General features: G+C 38.5%; 1 protein-coding gene across 1 annotated transcript in view; it reads left to right on the forward strand.

Annotated features, from left to right (window-relative positions):
• PP2D1 (protein phosphatase 2C like domain containing 1) overlaps nt 1–25,348 on the forward strand; it is a 52,220-nt gene that overhangs the window by 18,552 nt on the left and 8,320 nt on the right. Inside the window, exon 3 of the mRNA XM_007937315.2 lies at nt 5,145–6,220. Within this exon, the coding sequence (XP_007935506.2) occupies nt 5,145–6,220 (1,076 nt within the window). The remainder of the gene's footprint in view (nt 1–5,144; nt 6,221–25,348) is intronic.

The following is a 25,348-nucleotide window of genomic DNA, read 5'->3' on the forward strand; positions in this document are numbered from 1 at the left end:
CAACTGTGTGGATCTTAACAAATTATAGATAATTTCCCATTGTGAAGAATGGGAATTGCAGAAAACTTCATTGTGCTCATGAGAAACTTGTACATAAATCAAGAAGCAGTCATTTGAACAAAATAAGGGGATAGAACGTGGTTTAAAATCAGGAAAGTTGCACATCAAGGTTGTATGCTTTCACTGTACCTATTCAATTTGTTTGCTGAAGAAGAAGATAGACTATATGAAGAAGAATGCAGCATCTTTACAACCAGACCAATAAACAACATCATGATAAATAGAGAAAAGATTGAAGTTGTCGGGATTTCATTTTACTTGGTGGTACCACTGTCAACACCCATGGAAGCAGCAGTCAAGAAATCAAATGATGTTTTGCATTGAGCAAATCTGTTGTAAAAGATCTCTAAAGTGTTAAAGAGCAAACATGTCACTTTAGGGACTAAGTTGGGCCTAACTCAACTCATGGTATTTCAATTACCTCATAAGCATGTGAGAGCTGGACAATGAATAAGGAAGATCATAGAAGAATTGGTGCATTTGAATTATGGTTTTGGTGAAGAATATTCAATATATCATGGATTTTCAGAAGAACAAACAAATCTATCTTGTAAGAATTACAGCCAACATGCTCCTTAGAAAAGAAGATGGCAAGACTTTGTCTCGCTTATTTTAGACATGTTATCAGTAGGTACCAGTCCTTGTAGGAGACATCATGCTTGGAGAAGTAGGGAGTCAGCAAAAAAGTAGGAAGACCCTGAATGAGAAGAAATGAGACAGTGGCTGTAACAAGTGAATCAAGCTAAGCAATGATTGTGAGGATGGAGCAGAATTGGGTTTTGTCCAATGGTACATGAGATTGCAACTCTAGAGCACCTAATAATGAACAACAAATCTATCCTAGTGAGAGTGACGTGATATCTCATTGTGCTTTTGATTTGCATCTCTGTGGTGGCTAATTATGTTGAACATCTTTTCATGCATTTGGTGGCCATTTGAATATCCTTTTTGGGCAATGTCTGTCTGTTCAAGTCCTTTCCCCATTTTATGATTGTGTTATTTGTCCCTTTGTTGTTAAGTTTTAAATATATTTTGTTTATTAAATTCTTATTGGATATATGGTTTCCAAAGATATTTCCCCAATGGGTAGCTTGTCTTTTCACTTTTTGGGATAAATCTTTTAATGAGCAAAAGTTTTTGTTTTTAAATATTTATGAGGTCCTATTTATTTATTTTGTCATTTGCTGTTTGTAATTTTATTATATTAAATAATTCATTGTTAAATGCTATGCCCAACAGCAGGAGCTCTAGTAGCATAGTGCCTAAGGCACTTGACTGCTAACCAGAAGGCTGGCAGTTGAAACCCACCAGCCACTCCTCGGAAGGGAGATGGGGCAATCTACTTCCGCAGTGATACTGTCTCAGAAACCCAAGGAGGGGTTGCTATGAGTCGGATCTGACTAGATGGCACATGACAACAACAACAACAGGACCAACAGCAGGGTTCTTGCATTTTTTTCCCTAAGAATTTTATGGTTTTAGTTTGCACATTTCTGTTCTTATTCAATTTTGAATTCATTTTTGTGTGTGGTGTGAGGCTCAGATCCTGTTTCATTCTTCTGTATTTGGAAATCAAATTTTCCCAGCACCATTTATTACAGAGACTCTTCTTTCCCCATTGAATGGACTTAGCATCCTTGTCAAAAGTCAGTTGGCCATAGATCTGTGGGTTAATTTCTGGACCCTCAATTCTGTTTATTGGTCTATATATCTATTGTATATCAGTACCAGGCTATTTTGATCACTGTAGCTGTATAATACGTTTTAAAATCAGAAAGTAAGTCCTCCTACTTTGCTCTTTTATCTATTTATGGCCTCTTGCCATTTCACATAAAGTTGAGGATTGGATTTTTCATTTTTATAAAGGCTGTGGGGATTTTTATTGAGATTGCATTGAATCCATAGATCACTTTAGGTATTACTGATATCTTAATAATATTAAACTTCCAACTCCAAAACACAGAAAATCTTTCCGTTTATTTAGTCTTCTTTTAATTCTTTCAGCAATTTATTAATTTCGTTGTCTAAGTCCTTCATGTCCTTGGTTGGATTTATTCCAATGTATTTTATTCTCTCGAGAAGGCATCATTTGAGTGTCCTCTGTGGGCCCATTTCTTTATTTTTTACCACATTTGTTGCTAAAAACAATCATATGCACTTTACAGATAAAAAAGAAAGATGCTCAGAGAATTAAATAATTTGATTAAAGTTAGTTAGTAAATTGGTAAATGAAGATATTTGCTTTTTTTAACCCCAAATTCATATTATTCACAATATATTGTTTCACTTCTTCTTACTCAAACTTATTATGATAGTGTTACATGAAAATGGCAGATTATACAATGTTATATAAAATATGATGCCACTTACATTTCAGAAGAAATATATATATATATTCATTAAAATATCTGGAAAGATAAATATCAAACTATTAATTACTATTGGGAGTGGAATTTTGGAGTTGAGTAGGATGGGGAGACAAGGAGGATATTCTTTCATTTTCCATATTGTATCCTTTTGTATACCAAAAAAATCAAACACACTGCCATCAAGTTAATTCCAACCCATAGCAAACCCCATTGGGTTTCTGACGCAGTAAATCTCTACAGAAGTAGATTGTCCAGTCTTACTTCATAGAGTGGCTGGTGGGTTTGAACCACCAACCTTCTAGTTAGCAGTCATATGCGTTAGGCACTGTGCTATCAGAGTTCCTTATCCTTTTGTATGTTGTTATTGTTGTTATGTGCTGTCAAGTCCGACCCAACTCATAGTGACCCCTCCTTGGGTTTCCGAGGCAGTATCACTACGGAAGTAGATTGCTCCACCTTCCTTCTGAGAAGTGGATGGTGGGTTTGACCGCCTGCTTTCTGGTTAGTAATCAAATGCCTTAGGCACTACACTACCAGAGCTCCAACAATCAAGATATCTGTTATGTGCCTGTTATATTTTAAGTCTGTGTAGTCTCTAGACACTCTTATTTTTGTATGCCCCACCCTTCATTAAATTTTACATATTAAAATCTCTCTCTCTCTCTCTCTCTCACTGCCATTGAGTCGGGTCCCACTCATAGCAACCCCTCCTTGGGTTTTCGAGTCAGTATCTCTACAGAAGTCGATTGCCAAATCTTCTGAGGAATGGCTGGTGGGTTTGAACCACCAGCCTTCTGGTTAGCAGTCAATGCCTTAGGCACTGTGCCACCAGAGCTCACTATTAAAATATGTTGTTGTTGTTGCTGTTATGCGCCATTGAGTCAGACCTGATTCATAGCGACCCCTCCTTGGGTTTCTGAGGTGGTACCACTATGGAAGTAGATTGCCCAAACTTCCTTCTGAGGAGTGAGTGGTTGGTGGGTTTGAACCACCAGCCTTCTGGTTAGCCGTCAAGTGCCTTAGGCACTACCCTACCAGAGCTAGTCATGCTAAATACAATGAGGTGAGTTGAAATTGATTAGTTTCCAAAATGTCACAAATACATTCATAAATATTTAATGTTACAAACTTTGATTTTTCATGTTTTAAAATATTTTATAACTACATTTCTTTTTTTTTTTTTTTTTCCTTTCTTTTTCTTTTTTAGGTCTCTGGCCTTTACATGTTGTTATGTGCTATTGAGTGGAACTGGCCCCATAGCGTTTCCTAGCCTATAGTCTTTACAGTTAAGGATCTCTAGGTCTTTTCTCCCATGGAGCCACTGGGGGGTTTGTACCCCCCAACCTTTTGGTTAGCAGTAGAGCTCTTAACCATTGCACCATTAGGGATCCTTAAGATTTTCATAGGTCCTTGGAAAGAGTTCATTCCCTATAAATTGTGCTTTTAGAGTAAAATGGATTAAAAAAAAAAAAAAAAAGCCCAATGTGCTGACCACTGTGCTAGATGCCTCTAATAGCATCTAGCTTCTGATAGGGAAGGAGTTTAAGGAAGGGTGTCTGCCTTCTAGAAATTCATCACCGAGCTCCGTATATTTTCCTCAGTGCACACCTCTTACCTATTATAGTCCCAAAACACACACACACACACACACACACATACACAGTTGTGTTTACTATTGATTCTTTTCATTATTCTGTTAGGTTTTGACACAGCCCTTTCATTTCCTTGCCAACTATTTAATTAGGACAAAAATGTTTTATGCCAGACAAAATGGAGTACAGAAGTAATTATTCTCATGTTTTAAATCAAACCCCTAGGTCTCAAGCATATAACTTCATGTCCTTGGGATGGAATATTCTATGAGTTTCTCTGAGTATTTGTACTTGGGTATTGTGCTGGTTACATTTGTGTGTCAACTTGGCTGGGCCTGGTTGAGTAGCTGGGCAGCTGGATGTAGTATTCCCCATGGTAAGACTGGTAATCAGCTCCATGGTGGAATCTACTGGGAGCAGCTGAGTAGCTGCCTTTGGGTATGTGGTCTGCTTCTCATATATAAAAAGCAGCTTTGGGAATGGTCTCTAGCCTATGGCACACTTGAACCCTGCATGTAGCCGTGTTGTTGTTCAGCAGCCTTCCATGCTCTGCTGACCTGGGGACTTACAATGGCCTTGAATTAATGGCCTGCCATGTGGTTTGGTAAAATCGGGACTATGCCCTTTTACTTGTTAATCTTGGGCTTGTCAGTCTCAGTAGCCAGCAGCTGACTGAGTGAAGAAAAGCCTCTAGCTCCAGTGAGCTGGAAGTGGGAGGCAGAGCTGAAGCCCAAGGTTGAGGAGCTTTTCACCCAGACCCTAGAGCCTGGCACTTTGAACTTAGACTTAAAGCCTCCAAACTGTAAGAGAATAAACTCCTGTTTGTTCAAGCATCCCACTTATGGTATATATTCCTTCCAGAGTGGCACTAGGTAACCAGAACAGGTGTCTAGCTGCCTTTGTGGAGACTTGGCCTAATTTTAGTTGGGCACACACAGGAATCAGATTATTTAGTACTTGATATGAGTTTTCTGGGAATTATGGACAACTGGATCAAAATATTTCACTCTAAGTCTATATAAAACCATGAGGAGCCAAAGCAAATTGCAATGGGAAGGGACTGCTTGAAGAACGTTTTATTCCATTATTCCTGACATGTAAATATCTTTCATCCTCTCTGCAGAGTGTTTTGGAAATCAAAAGAATGGAAAATGAGAGTATCAACATTTGATTCAGATGAGGCTGTCTCACATCAAAGCAAAAAAATATATAGAAATATAAAAAAAAAGAAGAAGAGATCACTGGAAATCACTGAAGACTATGATGAGCAGCAGGCCTCTAAGCAAGTGGTCACATTTCCCTGTTCCATATGCAAGCATGAAATTGACCTACCCAGTTTTTTCTTCCATAAAAAGCAACATAAAGCTCTGACATCACTGGGTTTTCACTGGATGGGTGGGAAGAAACCAGAACAATCAGAAATTGTTGCTCAGAGACAGTTTTTAATTACCAAACTATTGTCATCTTTTATATTCAGTGAAAAAGTCCTACAGAGCATTAATAATGCTTTTGAGCTGATTTGGAAGAAACACTTACCAGCATACTATAAGATTATTGATAATATTGACAGGAGTTCTATATACTCTCAAAAAATACGCCATCTCTTGATTAAAGGAGTAGCCATTTGTGAAGACAGAAATTCTATGTGGAGAACTACCATGGATGATAAATTCACTATTGTGAATAATTTTGGCAATAAACCCAATGTGTGCTTTTTTGGTTTGTTTGATGGGCATTATGGTGCTTCAGCAGCCAACTTGGCATCAATGGAACTCCCAATTTTACTTCTCCATCAAATTTCCAGATTTGATCCCTCCTACCAAATGACCCCTGAAGAGCAAAATGTAATAAATTCTTTTCACACTGTATTTAAGGAAGAATACAGAAAAATAGAAGACCACTTTTCTTTCACACCTCAAACAACAAAAACATTGCACTGTGAGTTTGATGGCATACACAAAGCCTTTGCAAAGGCATTTTGGAGAATGGATAGGCTTTTACGTCTTGGAAGGAAAGAAGTGTCCAGAGTTCGATGGAGTGGCTGTTCTGCAGTTACTTGTATATTGGAAGGCAACATTAAAAATGTCCATGCTAATAATGATGAGAGAAGAAAACATGATCATGGTGGTCTGACAGACAGTTCTTCTTTCACAAATATAGCACAAATAGTTTCTGGAGTATTACATGTTGCAAACACTGGTATGTATATTGACTAGTGCTAGATAACACCTTATACTTTTTTGTTCCTGACAGCAAAACGCCTCATGACACCAAAATTCTTTAGTGACCTATTATTTAGTAAGTTATCATTGGTAAGAAACAGCACTAACTGATTTAGTAAATAATAAATAATCATAGTTTATATGCAGATTGCAGGTACAACAATAAATTTAATTATATCTCAAGGAGGCAAAGTTACAGAACAATGTGACAAAAACATTAAATTTACCAAGTAGAGCATCAGTGCAGTTGTTGATAAAGGCAAGAAGCAAATATGTTACGTGTGGTTACATCTGAAAGAAATGAGAAACATTGACTATACTTCCTTTTTTAGGAGAATGAAAATTTCTTTAGATATTGTTCAAACTGGTCAGTTATTCTGGTAACACATCTCCAATGTCATGCTCATGCTCACTGCCACATAGCATCGATAATATCTCAGAAAGAACAATTGTTCATTGTTCTGCTTCAGTTCTATGGGTGTGTATTTTCTTCTTCTCCAAAGAGTTGTCTGTATTCTTGTCAATTTATTTCAGAACACAATTCTTCTGACCTTCAGTGCTAAATTTTAGTTTAGCAGCTTGCCAAAATGAAAAGCCCAAAGGAAAACAGGTTTAGCAATAAAGTTCAGTCACATGAGATGCTAGCTAGGGTTCTACCTCTCCTTTCATGGATAGAATAATTACTAATGATAGTGTCCACTTACTAAATGTTGAATACAGAGTAATTTCTCATTTAGTCTTGCAAGAACCCTGATATCTAATGATAACTAAGTACTGTTAACACAACTTACCAGATGAGAAAATGGAAGATCAGACAAGTGAGGTAATTTATTCAAAGTCTCAGAGCTAATAGGAGTTGGAGCTGGAAAACAAGCTCACTATTATGAGGCCTCCCAAAGAGATTTCTTCCAGAGCCTGAGGAGGCTAGGACTCAAAGGGTAAGCTTTGTGACAGAGATGGTGTTGCAAAAGTTCAGATCATTATGAAGTCTATTATAATGTCAAGATCCCTAGAAGATAGGCTCCTTCTGATCTGGCTCTGGTTCTGAGACAAAATGCGGAGGACTCTATACATATCCTAGATATGTTGAGCAATAGCAATAGGCCAACCCCAGTTCTGATTGCCTCAAAATCATTGTCATTTCTCAGGCTACATTGAGATTCCAGAGGATTCAGAGAAGGCCTACTTCACAGACTGAGTTTCCAGAATTCAGGCCAACGTGGGCACTGATCTATATTCTTGGCGTTGGGACTCATTAGAAAATAGCTTAATTATATGCAGATATCATTAGATATCAGGGTTTTGAAAGATTTAATGAGAAATTACTAAGGGTTCAAGATTCCATAAATTGTTACATTAGGTACCACTGAATTTGCTCTACTTACAGTGACTCTGTATAACAGATCAAAACATTGCCCAGTCCTGCTCCATCCTCACAATCCTGGAAATGTTTCAGTCCATTGTTTCAAACACTATGTCAATCCATCTCATTGAGGGTCTTCCTCTTTTTCACTAACCTTCTACTTTATCAAGCATGGTGTCCCTCTCTAGGGACTGGTTCCTCCTGATGTACAAGAGATGAAGTCTCACCATGCTCCCTTCTAAGGAGCGCTTTGACTGTATTTCCAAGACAGATCTGCTGGTAATTCTGGCAGTCCATGATATATTTAATATATTTTTTTTGTCAAAACCATTATTATTCTTTGGTCTTCCTTATTCACTGTCCAGATAATACATGCATATGAGGCAATTGAAAATACTATGGCTTGGGTCATATGCACATTTGGTTTTTAACTCTTTAAAGAGGTCTTTTGCAGCAGATTTGCCTAATGCAATATGTCACTTGATCTCTTGACTGCTGCTTCAATTGGTGTTGATTATTGATGCAAGAAATGAAATCCTTAACAACTTCAATCTGTTCTCCATTTATCATGATGTTGCTTCTTGGTCCAATTGTCAAAATATTTGTGTTTTTATGTTGAGGTGTAATCTATACTGAAGGCTGTAGTCTTTGGTTTTCATCAGTAAGTGCCTCAAGTCATCTTCATTTTCAGCAAGCAAGGTTGTGTCATCTGCATATCACAGGTTGTTAATGAGTTGTCCTCCAATCCTGATATCATGCTCTTCTTAATGTAGTCCATCTTCTTGGCTTATTTGCTTGCCTTGAGGATTAAATAAGTATGGCAAAAAGATACAACCCTGCCACATCCCCTTTCCAATTTTAACCCACACAGTATACCCTTGTTCTCTTTCAATCACTGCCTCTTCATCCTTGTACAGGTTCCTCGGGAGTACAATGAAGTGTTCTGGAATCCCCATTCATCATAATGCTATCCATAATTTGTTATGACTCACACAATGGAATGCCTTTGCATAGTCAGTAAAACACAGGTAAACATCTCTGGCATTCTCCTCTTTCAGCCAAGATCCATCAGACATCAGCAACGATATCCTTCATTTCACATCCTCTTCTGAATCCACCTTGAATTTCTGGCAGCTCTCTGTCAATGTATGGCTGTAGCCACTTAAAAATTGTCTTCAGCAAAATTTTGCTTGCATGTGATAATAATGATGATGCTGCTGTTGTTGTTATGTGCCGTTGAGTCAGACCTGATTCACAGTGACCCCTCCTTGGGTTTCCAAGGTGGTATCACTATGGAAGTAGATTGTCCAACCTTTCTTCCAAGGAGTGGCTAGTGGGTTTGAACTGCCAGCCTTCTGGTTAGGAGTAATGACATTGTTTGATAATTTCCACATTCTATTGGATCACCTTTCTTTGGAAAGGGCAAAAAAAGGATCCCTTCCAGTTGATTGGACAGGTAGTGGTCTTCCAAATTTCTTGAGTGAGCACTTCTAGTGTTCCATCTGTTTGTTGAAGAATCTTAATTGGTCAATTCTGACAATTCTTGGAGCCTTGTGTTTTTTGCCAATGCCTTCAGTGTAGCTTGGACTTCTTCCTTCAGTACCATGGTTGAAAGTTGAGCAATTCTTTTTGGTACAGTGATTCTGTATTCCTTGCATCTTCTTTCGATGCTTCCCACATCATTCAATTTTTTGCTTCTTCCTTCAAAACCATCAGTTCTTGATCAACCTTCTGAAATGGTAGAAAGTTGACCAATTCTTTTTGGTGCAGTGGCTCTGTATTCCTTGCATCTTCTTTTGATGTTTCCCAAGTGATTCAAATTTTTGCCCATAAAAAACCCCAAACCCACTGCTGTCAAGTTGATTCTGACTGTCAGTAACCCTACAAGACAGAGTAGAACTGCCTCATAGGGTCCAAGGCTGTAAATCTTTACAGAAGCAGACTGACTCATTTTTCTCCCAAAGAGCAGCTGGTGGCTTCAGACTGCTGATCTTTTGGTTAGCAGCTGAATGCCTTAGCTTCTGCACCACTAACTTTTGCCCACAGAATCCTTCAGTATTGCAACTCAAGACTTGTTTTTTTTCCCCCCCAGTTCTTTCAGCTAGAGAAATGCCAAGCACATTCTTCCCTTTTGGTTTTCTAATTCCAGGTCTTCGCATATTTCATTGTAATACTTTGGCTTCTGAAGTCACCCTCTGAAATCTGTTCAGCTCTTTGACTTTATATATAATTTCTTCTATTCCCTTTAGCTACTCTGAGCTCAAGAGCAAGATTCAGAGCCTCTTTTGACAATTATTTTTGTCTTTCTTTCCGGAAGTGGACACTTCTTGTTATTTAGTCATGTCAAGTTGGTTCAGATTCACAGTATCCCTGTGTACAACAGAACTGTCTAATCCCGTGCCATCCTCACAATCATTGCTATGCTTGAACCTATTGTTGCAGCCACTGTGTCAAATCCATCTCAGTGAGGGTCTTCCCCTTTTTCTAGTTTTCCATGATTCCCTAAGGCCAGACTAATTACTGTTTGGTTGATTGTACTATCCAGACACAGCACTGGTTGTACTTAATTTTAGGCCATACATAAAACTTTTTTTCTTTTCTTTCTTTTTTCCTTAGGCATACCTCATCTTAATAGAAGCAAATGTTGTTGTTGTTGTTGTTAGGTGCTGTCAAGTTGGCTCCAATTCATAGTGACCCCATGTATAATGAAACAAAACACTGCCTCGTTGTGCACCATCTTCCTAATCCTTGCTATATCTTAGCCCATCCTTGCAGCCACTGTGTCAATGGATCTCATTGAGGGTCTTCCCCTTTTTCACTGACATTCCACTTTACCAAGCATGATATCCTTCTCCAGGGAATAATGGTCCCTTCTGACAACATGACGAACGTAGGTGAGACAAGGTCTGGCCATTCTCATTTCCAAGGAGCATTCCAGCTGCACTTCGTCCAGGATAGATTTGTTCATTCTTCTGGCAGTCCATGGTACTCTCAGTATTCCTCACCAACACTACAACTCAAAAGCATCAACTCTTCTTCGTTGTTCCTTATTCATTGTCCAGCTTTCAGATGCATATGAGGCTATTGAAAATACCATAGCTTCAGTTAGGCCCACCTTAATCTTCAAAGAGACATTGTTGCTCTTCAGCACTTTAAAGGGGTCTTTTGCAACACATTTGGCCAGTGCAATACATTGCTTGATTTATTGACTGCTGCTTCTAGTGCTGTTGATTGTAGATCCATGTAATATGAAATCTTGGACAACTTCAATCTTCTCTCCATTTATCGTGATGTTGTTTATTGGTCCATTTGTGAGAATATTCATTTTCTTTATGTTGAGTTGTAATCCATACTGCAGACGATAGTCTTTAATATGCATCAATAAGTGCTTTAAGTCATCTTCCCCTTCAGCAAGCAAGGTTGTGTCATGTGCATATCACAGGTTGGTAACGAGTCTTCCTCCAATCCTGATTTCATGTTCTTCTTCATTTAGCCCAGTTTCTCAGATTATTTGCTCAGCATACAGATTGAATAAATAGGATGAAAGGATACAACCCTGATACACTCCCTTCCGGATTTTAAACCATGCAATATCCCTTTGCTCTGTTTGATTGACAGCCTCCTGGTCTATGTATAGGTTCTTCATGAGCACAATTAAGTGTCCTGGAATTCCCATTTTTCTCAATGTTAATCATAATTTATGACCCACACAGTCAAATGCTTTTACATAGTCAATAAAACACAAGTAAACATTTTTCTGATATTTTTTACTCTCAGCCAAGATTTGTCTGACATCAGCAATGATATCCCATGTTCCACATCCTCTTCTGAATCCAGTTTGCATTTCTGGAATTCCCTGTCAATATACTGTTGCAACTTTTTTTTTAATTGTCCTCAGCAAAATTTTACTTGTGTGTGATATTAATGAGATTGTTCAATATTTTCCACATTCTGTTGGATCACCTTTCTTTGGAATGGGTACAAATATGGATCTCTTCCAGTCAGTTGGCCAGGTGGTTGTCTTCCAAATTACTTGGCATAGACGTAAGTGCCTCCAGTGTGACTTCTGTTTGTTGAAACATCTCAGTGGGTATTCCATTAATTCGTGGACCCTTGTTTTTCACCAATTCCTTCAGTGAAGCTGGACTTCTTCCTTCAATCCTATTGGTTCTTAAACATATACCGCCTCCTGAAATCTCAGAAGGAAGGTTGGGCAATCTACTTTTGTAGTGATACTGCCTCAGAAACCCAAGGAGGGTCACTATGAGTTGAGTCTGACTTGACGGCACTTAACAACAACAACAACCACCTCCTGAAATAGATGAACATCAACCAATTCTTTTTTTTCAAGGCTTGAATTTTTTCTTCAGTTCTTTCAGCTGGAGAAATGCTGAGTGTGTTCTTTTCTTTTGGTTTTCTAACTCTAGGCCTTTGCACATTTCATTATAATAATTGGCTATGTCCTCTTGAACTACTCTTTGAAATCTTCTGTTCAGCTCTTTTATCTTGTCACTTTTTTTCATTTGCTTTAACTACTTTCCGTTCAAGAGCAAGTTTGAGTCTTCTGATAACCATTTTGGCCTTTTCTTCCAGATAGAAGCAAATAGGTGGGAAAAAAATCCACCTTGGAAAAGGGAGAGCCTAAGAGTAGGATTTATGCTACAAAAGTGCACCTGAAAGAAGACACTTTAAATGACTTACAGAAAACCAAACCCACTGCCATCAAGTTGATTCCTACTTACAGGGAGCCTATAGGACAGGGTAGAACTGCCCCATAGTTACCAGGGCTGTAAATCTTTATGGCATTCTCCTGCAGAGTGGCTGGTGGGTTTGAACTGCCTACCTTTTGGTTAGCAGCCAAATGCATTAACACTATGCCACCAGAGCTCCTTTAATGATGTTGGTTACAAAAAATAAATTTTCACAGTGTAATTCCAACTCTGGAATTAAAAAAAAAAAGCAAGGTTCATCTTACAATGAAATGTGAATTTGATGATGAAACCACTGAATAATTATGGAATTTGTTTATGTGATTTTGTTAGTATTTTTCAGTTACATTGGATTTTGTAATCTCTTGGTGCTGTCTGGGTTTACTTCAATTAATCCTTACAGGATTAAAACAGTAAAACTGTATTTAAATAACATACCTCACTACACTTTTTTCTGTAATGCCAAACAAACCACAAATTTTACAGTTCTAATTAGGCACATTAGTTCCTTATAAACATACATCATTTTTTCACCAGTCCTTTTTAAAACAGTTTTATTGAGATATAATTAAAATACCCTATAATTTACCCATTTAAACTATTTAATTTAATATTTTCTAGTACATTAGGAGCTCTGGTAGCATAGTGCCTAAGGCACTTGATTGCTCACCAGAAGGCTGGCAGTTCAAACCCACCAGCCACTCCTCAGAAGGAAGGTTGGGCAATCCTACTTCCGTAGTGATACTGCCTGGGAAACCCAAGGAGGGGTCGCTATGAATCGGGGCCAACTCGATGGCAAACAACAACAACAACAACAGTACATTTATAGGTGCTATGGTGGTGCAGTGGTTAGGACATTTGGCTAGTAACCAAAAGATTGTTGGTTCGAACCCATCAGCTGCTCTGTGGAAGAAAGATGAGGCAATCTGTTTCCATAAAGACTTACAGCCTTGGAAACCCAGTGAGGGTCATTATGAGTCAGAATTGACTTAATGGCAGTGAATTTGGTATTTTTTGGAGTACATTTATAGGTTCCTGGGTGGTGCAAACCGTTTGCGCTTGACCACTGACCTAAAGGTTAGTGGTTCAAACCCACCCAGTTGTGCTGCAGAAGCAAGACCTGGCGATCAGCTCCTGTAAAGACTGTAGTCAAGAAAACCCTACTGAGCAGTTCTACTCTGCAACACATGGGCTTGCCAAGAATTGGAATTAAGTCAACAGCAACAGGTTTGGTTTTGGGGTTTAGTACATTTACATATATGTACAACCATCACCAAAGTCAATTTTCAAACATTTTCCTCACCTTAAATAGAAACTCTGCATAATTTAGCTATCATTCCTGCAGCTACCCCATTCTCTCTAGCCCTAAGCAACTGTTAACCAATTTTTTGTCTCTATAAATTTGCCAATTCTGGACATTTACTATAAATGGATTCATATAACATATGGCCTTTTTGTTTTCAAGGATCATCCATGTTGTAGCATGTATCAGTACTTTACTCCTTTTTATGGCCAAATTATATTCCATTGTGTAGACATACAATACTTGTCTATCCACTTAGCATTTGATGGACATTTGGGTTGCTTACCTCGGCTATTATGAACACTGCTGTGATAGACATTCATGTAAAAGTTTTTGCATGAACATTTGTTCTCATTTGGGTTTATACCTTGGAGGGAACTTGCTGGATCACATAGTATCTCTACACTTAACTTTCTGAGAAGCAGGCACACTGTTCGTGGCTGCACCATTTTAAATTTCATTGGCAGTGTATAAGAGTTTCCATTTCTCCACATTTCTGCGAACACTTGCTGTTGCCCTACTTTTTGATGATAGTGATGCTAGTGGGTGTAAAGTGGTATCTTACTGTGATTTTAATTTGCATTTTCTTGATGACTAATGATGTCAAGCATTTTTTATGTTCATCTTGGTTGTTTGCAGTCTGAAACTGACCAAACATGCAATCAAGATGCATTGATAATTATTGGCGATTGAAATGGGAAAGTGAGAAACAAAGAAATGTGAGAGCTGGAAAATATGGCCTTGGTGATAGAAATGACGCCAGAGATCACATGACAGAATTTTGCAAAACCAATGACTTAGTCGTTGCAAATACCTTTTTCCAACAACATAGATGGTGGCTATACACATGGACCTCACAGAAATCAGATCAAGTACATCTGTGGAAAGAGATGATGAAGAAGCTCAATCATCAGTCAAAACAAGGCCAGGTGCTAAATGTGGAACAGACTATCAATTGCTCATATGCAAGTTCAAGTTGAAGGTAAAGAAAATGAAAATAAGTCCATTAGAGCCAAAATATTACCTTGATTATATACCACCTGAATTTAGAGACCATGTGAAGAACAGATTTGACACACTGAACACCAATGACCAAAGACCAGACAAGTTATGGGATGGCATCTAGAGCATCATACATGAAGAAAAGACCCAAATGGATGTCAGAAGAGATTCTAAAACTTGCTCTTGAATGTAGAGTAGCTAAAGCGAATGGAAAAAATGCTGGAAGAGAAGAACTGAACAGAAGATTTCAAAGAGCAACTAGAGAAGAGAAAGTAAAGTATTATAATGAAATGTGCAAAGACCTGGAATTAGAAAAGCAAAAGGAAAGAGCATGCACCATTTCTCAAGCTGAAAGAACTGAAGAAAAACGTCAAGGCTCAAGATACAATACTGAAGGATTTTATGGGAAAAATAATGAAACATGAAGGAAGCATCAAAAGAAGATGGAAGGATACACAGAGTCACTGCATGAAAAAGAATTAGTCGATGTCAAACTATTTCAGGAGAAAGCATATGATCAAGAACCAATGGTACTCAAGGAAGAAGTCCAAGCTTCACTGAAGGAATTGGCAAAAAACAAACAAACAAACAAACAAACAAAAAAACACAAGGCTCCAGGAATTGGTGGACTATCCATTGAGATGTTACAACAAACAGATGCAGTGCTGGAGGTGCTTACTTGTTTATGCCAAGAAATGTGGAAGACAGCTACCTGGCCAACTGATTGGAAGAGATCTATATTTGTACCCATTCCAAAGAAAGGTGATCCTACAGAATGTGGAAATTATCAAACAATATCATTAATATATCACATGCGTAAAATTTGCTCAAGATAATTCAAAAATATTTGCAGCAGTATATTGACAGGGAACTTCCAGAAATGCAATATGGATTCAGAAGAGGATGTGGGATGAGGGATATCATTGCTGATGTCAGATGGATCTTAGCTGAAAGCAAAGAATACCAGAAAGATGTCTACTTGTGTTTCACAGACTATGCAAAGGCATTCGACTGTGTGGATCATAAAAAACTATGGATAATATTGCAAAGAACAGAAATTCCAGAACACTTAATTGTACTCATGAGACATCTGTACATAGACCCTGAGGTTGTCATTTGAACAGAAGAAAGGAATACTGCCTGGTTGAAAATGAGGAAGGGTGTATGCCATTAAATCTGTATGCTGTGCAAATAATCCAAGAAACTGTACTGTTTGAAGAGGAACATAGCATTGGGGTTGAAAGAAGACTCATTAACAACCTGTGATATGCAGATGACACAACCTTGCTTGCTAGAAGTGAAGAAGATGTGAAGCACTTACTGATGAAAATCAAAGACTACAGCCACTCCTCGGAAGGAAGGTTGGGCAATCCTACTTCTGTAGTGACACTGCCTCGGAAACCCAAGGAGGGGTCGCTATGAGTCAGGGCTGACTCGGCAAATAACAACAACAACAGCCTTCAATAAGGATCACACTTCAACATAAAGAAAACAAAAACCTCACAAGTGCGACAAGCATCATGATTAATGGAGAAAAGAATGAAGTTGTCAAAGATTTCATTTTACTTGGTTCCACAATCAACACCATGGAAAAAGCAGTCAAGAAATCAAACAGCTTATTGCATTAGGTGAACCTGCTGCAGAAGATTTCTTTAAAGGGTTAAAGAGCAGATATCACTTTGAAGACTAAGGTTTGCCTCCCCGAAACCATGGTATTTTCAATCACCTCATGTGCAGGTAATAACTGGACAGTGAATAAGGAAGACCACAGAAGAACTGATACATTTTAATTGTGGTGCTGGTGAAGAATACTGAATGTAGCAGGGACTGCTAGATGAATGAACAAATAGGTCATGAAGCAAGTACAGCTGGTAAGCTTAGAAGTGAAAATGGGCAGACTTTGTATGTCACACTCTGGTCATGTCATCAGAAGAGACCAGCCCATGGAGAAGGATATCATGCTAGGTAAAGTAGAGGGACAGTGAAACAGGGGAAGACCCTGCACAAGATGTTTTAATACAGTGGCTGTGACAGTGGGCTCAACTGTGGCAATAGTTCTGAGGATGGTGCAGGACCAGGCAGTGTTTGGTTCATAGGGTTGCTATGAGTCCAGACCAACTTGACTGCACCTAACAACATTTGTTTTCTATTTATTCTATCTGTTCTTTCCCCCTTTTTTCTTTTACTGTCTTCGTATGAATTATTTTTTTATGACTCAATTTTCTCTCTTTTCTTGACTTACTAGCTATAACTCTTTGTTGTGTTCTTTCAGTGGTTGCTCTGGGGCTTATAGTATACATTTTTAACTTATCGTAGTCTACCATACGGCTGGCGGTTCAAACCCACCAGCCACTCCTCGGAAGGAAGGTTGGGCAATCCTACTTCCATAGTGATACTGCCTCGGAAACCCAAGGAGGGGTCGCTATGAGTCGGGGCCGACTCGACGGCAAATAACAACAACAACAACCTTTTGGGCAATCTACTTCCATAGTGATACTGCCTCGGAAATCCAAGGAGGGGTCGCTACCAGTCAGGTCCAACTCGACGGCACATAACAACAACAATGTCTACCTTTAAGCCATTTTACGAATAGAATAAAAACCTTACAACAATGTCATTTCTCCTCTCCCAGACTTTATACTGTGATCACATATTTTACTAATACATATACATGTCATAAAACCCACAATTGTTACTAATTTTTGTTTAAACATTTAATTATCCTTTAAAGAGACTTTAATAAGGAAAAATGTTATGTATTTATCCATATAGTTAATGTTTCTGGTGCTCTTCATTCTTTATGTTGATCTCTTTGTCTGTTATCTTTTCTGTTCTGCCTGAAAATTTAACTATTCTTGCAGGGACCATCTTTTGGTAATGGATCTTAGGACTTTATTTCCACCTTTGTTTTTGAAAGATACTTTCATGTGATATAGAACTCTAGATTCTTTTCCCCTTCTCAGTTCGTTAAAAATGTTGCTCCACAGTCTTACTTTCATAGTTCATGAGAAATCTTCTGTCACCCTTACCTTTTTTTTCCCCCCTAATTGTGATTTGGGTGCAAGTTTACAGAGCAAATTCATTTTTCATACAGCTGTTCATATACACTTTGTTTCATGACATTGATTGCAATCCCCATAATGTAAGAGCTCTCTTCCCACTTCCTCCCTGTGGTTACCTTTTCCCTGTGTCCTTTTTTCCTATGCATCCCTGCCCTCTGAGCTATCTCCCTGTTCAAATACTGCCCTTCTGATCTCCCATAGTTGATCATTCTAAGGAGTGCACCTACCTGGTGTAAATGTTCACTTTTATATACCTGTCTATTGTTTGGCTGGAAGCCATGAGAGTGAGTTCAATTCCAGGCCTGAGGGGCTGTCACCCTTATCTTTGCTCCTCTGTATGTAACACACACCTCCATGCCATCATTGCTTTAAAGGTTTTTCCTCTTTATTATTGGTTTTAAGCAATTTGTAATTTGCCTCAAATTCTTTTTCTCCATATCTCTCTTCCCCTTAAGGCACTCCAATTATGTGTTTTAGGCAACCTGCAATTGTCCCATAACTCCTTAGTGCTTTATTTGATTTTGTACAATTCTTTCTTTCTATGCTCCATTTTAGCTCTTATTTCTGTGTCCACAATGTGTAATATGTGGACAAATCTACTGTATTTTAAATTCTAGACATTATAGTTTTTATCTCTGGAAGCGAGATGTGGACATTTTTCTTTCTCTTTTTTTAATCTTCTAACTTTTTGAACAAATGGAATGTAGTTAGAATAGCTTTTAATGGTTTTGTCTGCTAATGCTAACATGTATATTAGTGTATCAGTTTTGGATTGGTTTAAAGAATTTTTTTTTTTTAAAGCACTATCATGAGATGTATTTTCCTCCATATGTCTATACATGGTGTACTTATTTCTCAGGGCTGCCATAATAAATTACTAAAAATTTGGTGGTTTAAAACAACAGAAAATTTTCTCTCATAGTTCTGGAGGCCAAAAGTCTGAAACAAAAATGTTGGCAGAGTTTTGCTCCTTCCAAAGGAAAAATCACTCCTTGCCTCTTCCAGCTTTTGGTGATTTTGACACAGTTCCAATCTCTTCCTCCATCTTCACAAAGCCTTCTACACTCTGTTTCTCTCTTCTGTCTCCTATGAGGACATTTCCCACTGGCTCTAGGGCCTACTTGGCTAATTCAGGAAGATCTTTTGATACTCTTAATTATATCTGCAGAAATCCCTTTTTCCAAATGAGATCACATTAATAGATTCCAGGGACCTATCTTTTTGGGGACCTTTCAACCAACTACACCTGCTAATTTAAGACTGGGTGTCAGACATTGTAGATTTCACCTTGTTGAATGCTGGTTATTTTGGTATTCCTATAAATCTTCTTGCTTTTTTGAGATGAAGTTAAGTTACTTGGAAACAGTTTGATCATTTCAGATATTAATATTATGATTTGTCAAGTAAATCTGGAAGAGTGCTCAATTTGGGCTAATTGTTCCTCACTATTGAAGCAAGACCTCCTTGAGTATGATACTAAATGACCTGTGAGTTTTTTCTTTTTTTTTTTCAGTCAGCCTGCTGGAAACAGGCACTATTTCTGGTGCTTTCTGAATACCGGGCAAATGCTTTTTCCTTTAATCTTTTCTTTCCTTGGTGTAGGGGAGTTTCCTCACACATACACATGCACTGATCATTACTCTGCTGAACACTTAAGGATCTTCTGTGGATCTCTGTATAGTACTCTTCTCTCTGGTACTCTGTCCTAGAGTGAATGCTAGCTGTCTTTATCTCTCTAGGCAATTGTCTCCTCACACATCAGTGGAAGGATAAACCTAATCAGAAGCAGAAATTCCACAGAACTTGTATTTTTGAGAATTATTTGAGATCTGTGTCAATCACAGACTGTTTCATTTGCTACTATTAGATGCCGACCTATTGGCAGCAACAAAACAAATTACATTCTGGACTTGAGGTTTTTCAGACTACAAATACATGAAAGTTGGTGGTTCAAAGCTCTCTGTAGTCCCCTTCTTTCCCTTCCTCTGTTCAGCACCAAGGCTTGAAATAGTTGTTCCTCTAATCGAAGTTGTAATGAGGGGCATTGGTTTATTTTTCGTTCACTATTTCAGTGAGGTTATGGTCCTTTGGGGCCCTAGATTTGTTGGGAAGAGCCATTAGTCTTCCCCACTTTGGACAGGACTGGATTGTGTCTTCTTTTTCACAACTCTGTGAAAATTCAAAGCTCATTTGTTCAGTTCAATAAGTTCTTCCAGATAAAAGCTGGCTTTCATGCTTGGTTTACTTTGAGAATTAGCCATTTCTTTTGGACCTGCAAATTCTTTACTTTCTTGCCAGCTCATCAATGCACATGACTTAAAAATATATGTATTATTCAGAGTATTTGCTTTTTCTCAGTGGGAGGATCAATCCAGGACGTACACTGCCCCGTTAGTAATCTTGACTTTTTTTTTTTCAATTGTGATTTGGGAGAAAGTTTACAGAGCAAATTGGCTTTCCATTCAACAATTTATAGACATTTTGTTTTGTGACATTCATTGTAATCCACACAATGTAACACCACTCTTCTCACTTCCTCTCTGTGTTTACCATTTCCATTCATCCTTCTTTCCTGTGTTCTCTGGTGGTGTAGTGCCTAAGGTATTTGACTGCTAACTAGAAGGCTGGCATATCAAACCCACCAGCTATTTCTAGGAAGGAAGATTGGGCAACCTACTTCCGTAGAGATACCACCTTGGAAATCCAAGGAGGGGTCAATATGAGCTGTAAATCTAATCTACTCAATGGCAGTCGGTGTGGTGGTTTTTTTTTTTTTTTTTTTTGGTTTTCCTGGGTGCTGAGCTTTATCTCTGAGCAAATGCCGCCCTTTTGATCTCATAAGGTTGATGGTTCTAATGAGTGCATTTCTTCCTGGTGTTATTGTTCACCTTATAGGGCTGTCTACCATTTGCCTGAAAGTTGAGCCATGGAGTGAGTTCATTCTTAGTCTTGAAGGATATTTAAGAGCCATAATCTCAGGGGTTCCACCAGGCTCTATCAGACAGTAAACGTTTTTTTTTTTTTTTTTTTATGATTTTGAATTTTGTTTCACATTTTTCTCCCATTCTATCTGGGACCTCTATTGTAATCCTTTTCAGTCAGCAGCGGTAGTGGGGCAGAATCTAGTTCTGCTCTCAGGGTTGTGGTGGCTAGGGTTCACATGATCCATTAGTCCATTGTATTGTTTCCTTTTGTCTTTGTTTTTCTTCATCCTTTCTTGATCTGGACAGGGAGAGACTCAGAGTTGTACCTTAGATGGCTCCTTACAAGCTTTTAAGATCCCAGCCACTGCTCATCAAAGCAGGATGTAGAACATTGTCTTTATGGTCTATGTTATGCCAAATGACCTTGGTGTTCCCCAAGGTTATGGTCCAGAGCCCCAATGCCCAGTGACTCATTCCCTCAAGTATTTGGTTATGGCTAAATTTTCATACTTTAGCTACCTGTATGCTCTATTATATTCATAGAAATATTTGCAGAACATATAAATGTGTATGTAGAAATATCATATATATATTAGTAGCGGTAGTCCTTGCTTTCCCATCATTTTTCAGCTTGAGTATCTATGTATTCACTTGCAGATTTTTTAATTTTTTATTGTGATTTGAGTGCAATTCTACAAAGCACATTCCTTTTACATTCAATAGTTCATGCACATTGTTTTATGACACTGCTTACAATCCTCACAATGTAACAGCTCTCCTCCCACTTCCCCACTGTAGTTACCCCTCCCCTGTGTCCTTCTTACCTATGCATTCCTGCCTGCCTAGCTTTCTCCTGTGCTAATACTGCCCTTCTGATTTCCCATGGTTGACTATTCTAAGGAGTACATCTCCCTGATGTAGTTGTTCAGTTTGTAGGTTCAGACCTGTCTATTGTTGGGCTGAGAGGTAAGCCACCTGAGTGAGTCCAATTCCAGGCACTAAAGGGTGAATTGGAGCTACAGTCTTGGGGGTTTCACCAGTTGCTTTCCGACCAATAATCCCAGTCGTTTTTTTACATTTTTGAGTTTTGTCCCACATTTTTCTATCTAGGATCTCCACTTTTGAGCTCTTTCTGAGTGGTTGGCATTGGTGGCTGAGCACCATCTATTTCTGCAGGTCTCAGAGTTGTGCAGGCTGAGATTCCTGCAGTCTGTTAAGATTCCTAGACTGTTTCCATGCATCTTTGCTTTTCTTCACTCTTCTTTGTTCTGGAAGAGAAGAGATCAATAGTTGCATCTTAGATGACAGCTTGCAAGCTTTTAAGACCCCTGTTGCTGCTCACCAAAGTAGGATGTAGAACAATGTTTTTGTGTAGTATGTTGTGCCAATTGAGCTTGATGTTTCCTGTGAACATGGTCTCAAGCCCACAGGCCCAGTGACTCACTCCTTCAAGGTGCTTGACTGTGGCTAAGAAATTACCATACTTTTGTTTCTTGCCAGCTCTATAATGTACATGGACATTTTAATAATACATACAAATACATATGTAGGAATACCATCTGCCAAACCTATGTATTGTCATGAGTATATTCCTGTTCACCTACCCATACCTGGTATTGTCTACCTATGTATCCACTCAGAAACTAGTGTTTGTTTTTACCGGTAATGCTGTATTATGCAAGTAATATTTACCGTTTACCTCTTATGCACTCTCTGTGTCTTCCTTCTCCTGAAGTGACATTCTCCTGGTCATACACTTTTGTTATATTTCCTTTCCCTTCACCCAAATCAACACATCTTAACCAGTTAGAAATTTCCCTGTGCTTGCCCTCTCATCCCTAGTAACCAATAAAGAATATTTCCTTCCCTGTGTAAACATTTCCTTGATTTTTTATAATGACAGATTCATAAAATATTTGCCCTTGTGTTTGACTTATTTCACTCCACATAATGTGCTCCAACTTCATCCATATTAATAGATGATTCACAAATTTTTCATTACTCTTTATTGTTTCACAGGATTCCACTGTGTACAGGTACCACAGTTTAGTTATCCATTCATCTGTTGATAAACACATAGGTTGTTTCCAACCCTTTGCTATCACGAACAGTGCTGTGATGAACATGGGTGTGTATATACTATTCATGTCCCAGATCCTCTGTAGGATGTATTCCTAGTAGTGGAATTGGTGGATGAAATGGTATTTGTAGTTCCAAGTTTTTAAGGACGTGCCATACTCTTTTCTACAGTGGTTATATAATTTTACAACCCCACCCACAGTTTATGAGAGTTCCAATCTCTCCACACCCTCGCCAGCATTTGTTGTTTTCTGTCTTGTTGAACTTTGCTATTAGTGCTGGGATGAGATGATATCTCATTTTTGTTTTGATTTCAATCTCTCTAATGGCTAATGAGGAGCTCTGGTTTCATAGTGCCTAAGGCACTTGACTGCTAACCACAAGGCTGGGGGTTCAAACCCACCAGCCACTCCTCAGAAGGAAGGTTGGGCAATCCTACTTCTGTAGTGATACTGCGTCGGAAACCCAAGGAGGGGTCGCTATGAGTTGGGGCCGACTTGACAACAACAAGGCACTTGACTGCTAACCACAAGGCTGGGGGTTCAAACCCACCAGCCACTCCTCGGAAAGAAGGTTGGGCAATCCTACTCCTGTAGTGATACTGCCTCGGAAACCCAAGGAGGGGTCGCTATGAGTTGGGGCCGACTTGACGGCACATAACAACAACAATGGCTAATTTAGATCAGAAGGAAGGTTGAGCAATCTTCCGTAATGATACTGCCTTGGAAACCCAAGGAGGGGTCGCTATGAGTCGGGTCTGACTCGATGGCACATAACAACAATGGCTAATGATCATAAACATTTCTTCATGTGTTTGTTGGCCACCTGGATATCTTCTTTGGTGAAGTTTATGTTCATGTCCTTTGCCCATTTTTGAAGTGGACTGTCTTTTTGATGTTGAGGCACTGAAGTTTTCTATACACTTTAGAGATAAGTCCCTTGTCAGATAAGTAGGTGTCAAATGTATTTTCCTAATTTTTAGGTTCTCTTTTTACTCTTTTGGAGAAGTCTTTTGATGCACCTAAAAATTTAACTTTTAGAAGGTTCCAGTCATCTAGTTTTCCTTCTGCTGTTTGTGCATTTTGGGTTATGCTTGATAATCTATATATGCCATAAATTAGGGCCCCTAGGTTTGCCCCTATTTTAGAAAACTGTATAGTTTTGTGTTTCACATTTAGGTCTTTGGTCCATTTTCAATTAGTTTTTGTGTATAGAATGAGGTATGGATCTTCCTTTATTTTTCCACAAACGGATATCCAGTTTTTAACGCACCAATTTTTAAAGAGACTCTCTTCCACATTGAATGGATTTTGGCCCTTTGTCAGAAGATCAGCTGTCCACAGGTGGTGGATCTATTTCTGGATTCTCAATTCTGTTCCACTTGTCTATTTCTCTCTCGTTGTACCAATACCAGGCTGTTTTGACCACTGTGGGTGTATAGTACGTTTTGAGATCAGGCAGTGTGAGACCTCTTACTTAGTTTTTCTTCTTCAGTAGTGCTTTGCTTAACTGAGCTTTTTTTTCCCATATAAATTTAGTGCTTGGTTTTTCCATGTTATTAAAGAATGTTGATGGAACTTTGATCAGGATAGTATTGAATTTACAGATAGCTTTGGTAGTATTAACATTTTCTCAATATTCAGTCTTCCTATCCATGAGCATTGCAGGTACTTCCATTTATGTTAGGTCTCATACTTACTTATAGCAGCATTTGTGTGTGTGTGTGTGTGTATAGATCTTTTGTGTCCCCTGCTAAAATTAATTCTTAAGTATTTTATCTTTTTGGTAGCTATCATAAATGATACTGTTTTCCTTATTCCCTTTTCAGAGATCTCTTTATGTAGAAATCCAATTACTAATTTTTGTATGTTTGTCTTATATCCTGCCACATTGATGAATCTTTCAATTAGTTCCAGTAGTTTTCTTGCAGAGTCTCTAGGGTTTTCTATGTACAGCATAAAGAAATATGCAAATAGTTTTACTTCTTTGCCAATCTGTATGCCTTTTATGTATCTTTCTTACCTTACTGCCCTAGCTAGGAATTTTAATACAATGTTGAACGGAAGTGTCATCTAGTTTGTCTTCTGTTTGTGCATTTTTATGTTTAATAGTGCATTTATGCCATGTACTAGGGCTCATAGGTTTGCCCATATTATTTCTTTGGTGATCTTTATAGTTTTAGGTTTTACGTTTAGGTGTTTGACCCATTTTCAAGTTACATTTTGTATATGGATCCTGGTTCCTTTTTTCTGCAAATGGATTTCCAGTTTTGCAGCACCACTGCCATTTGTTAAAGAGACTATCTCTTCCTCATTTAATGGGTTTCAGCCCTTTGTTGAAGATCAACTGTTCATAAGTAGATGGATTTCCTTTTGGGTTCTCAATTCTGTTCTATTGGTCTGTCATTGTACCAATACCAAGTTTTGATAATCTTGATTTTTTTAATATTTGAGTGTTTTAGGATACAGTCATTTGCAGATTCCATATTTGTGAATTTGCCTGTTGTTGTTGTTGTTATGTGCCATCGAGTCGGCCCCGACTCATAGCGACCCCTCCTTGGGTTTTCGAGGCAGTATCACTACGGAAGTAGGATTGCTCAACCTTCCTTCCGAGGAGTGGCTGGTGGGTTTGAACCGCCAGCCGTCTGGTTAGCAGGCAAGTGT

The sequence above is a fragment of the Orycteropus afer genome, unplaced genomic scaffold (genome assembly GCF_000298275.1).
Source record: "Orycteropus afer afer isolate SDZICR_OR568_19922 unplaced genomic scaffold, OryAfe1.0 scaffold00003, whole genome shotgun sequence".
Classification (NCBI taxonomy): domain Eukaryota; kingdom Metazoa; phylum Chordata; class Mammalia; order Tubulidentata; family Orycteropodidae; genus Orycteropus; species Orycteropus afer.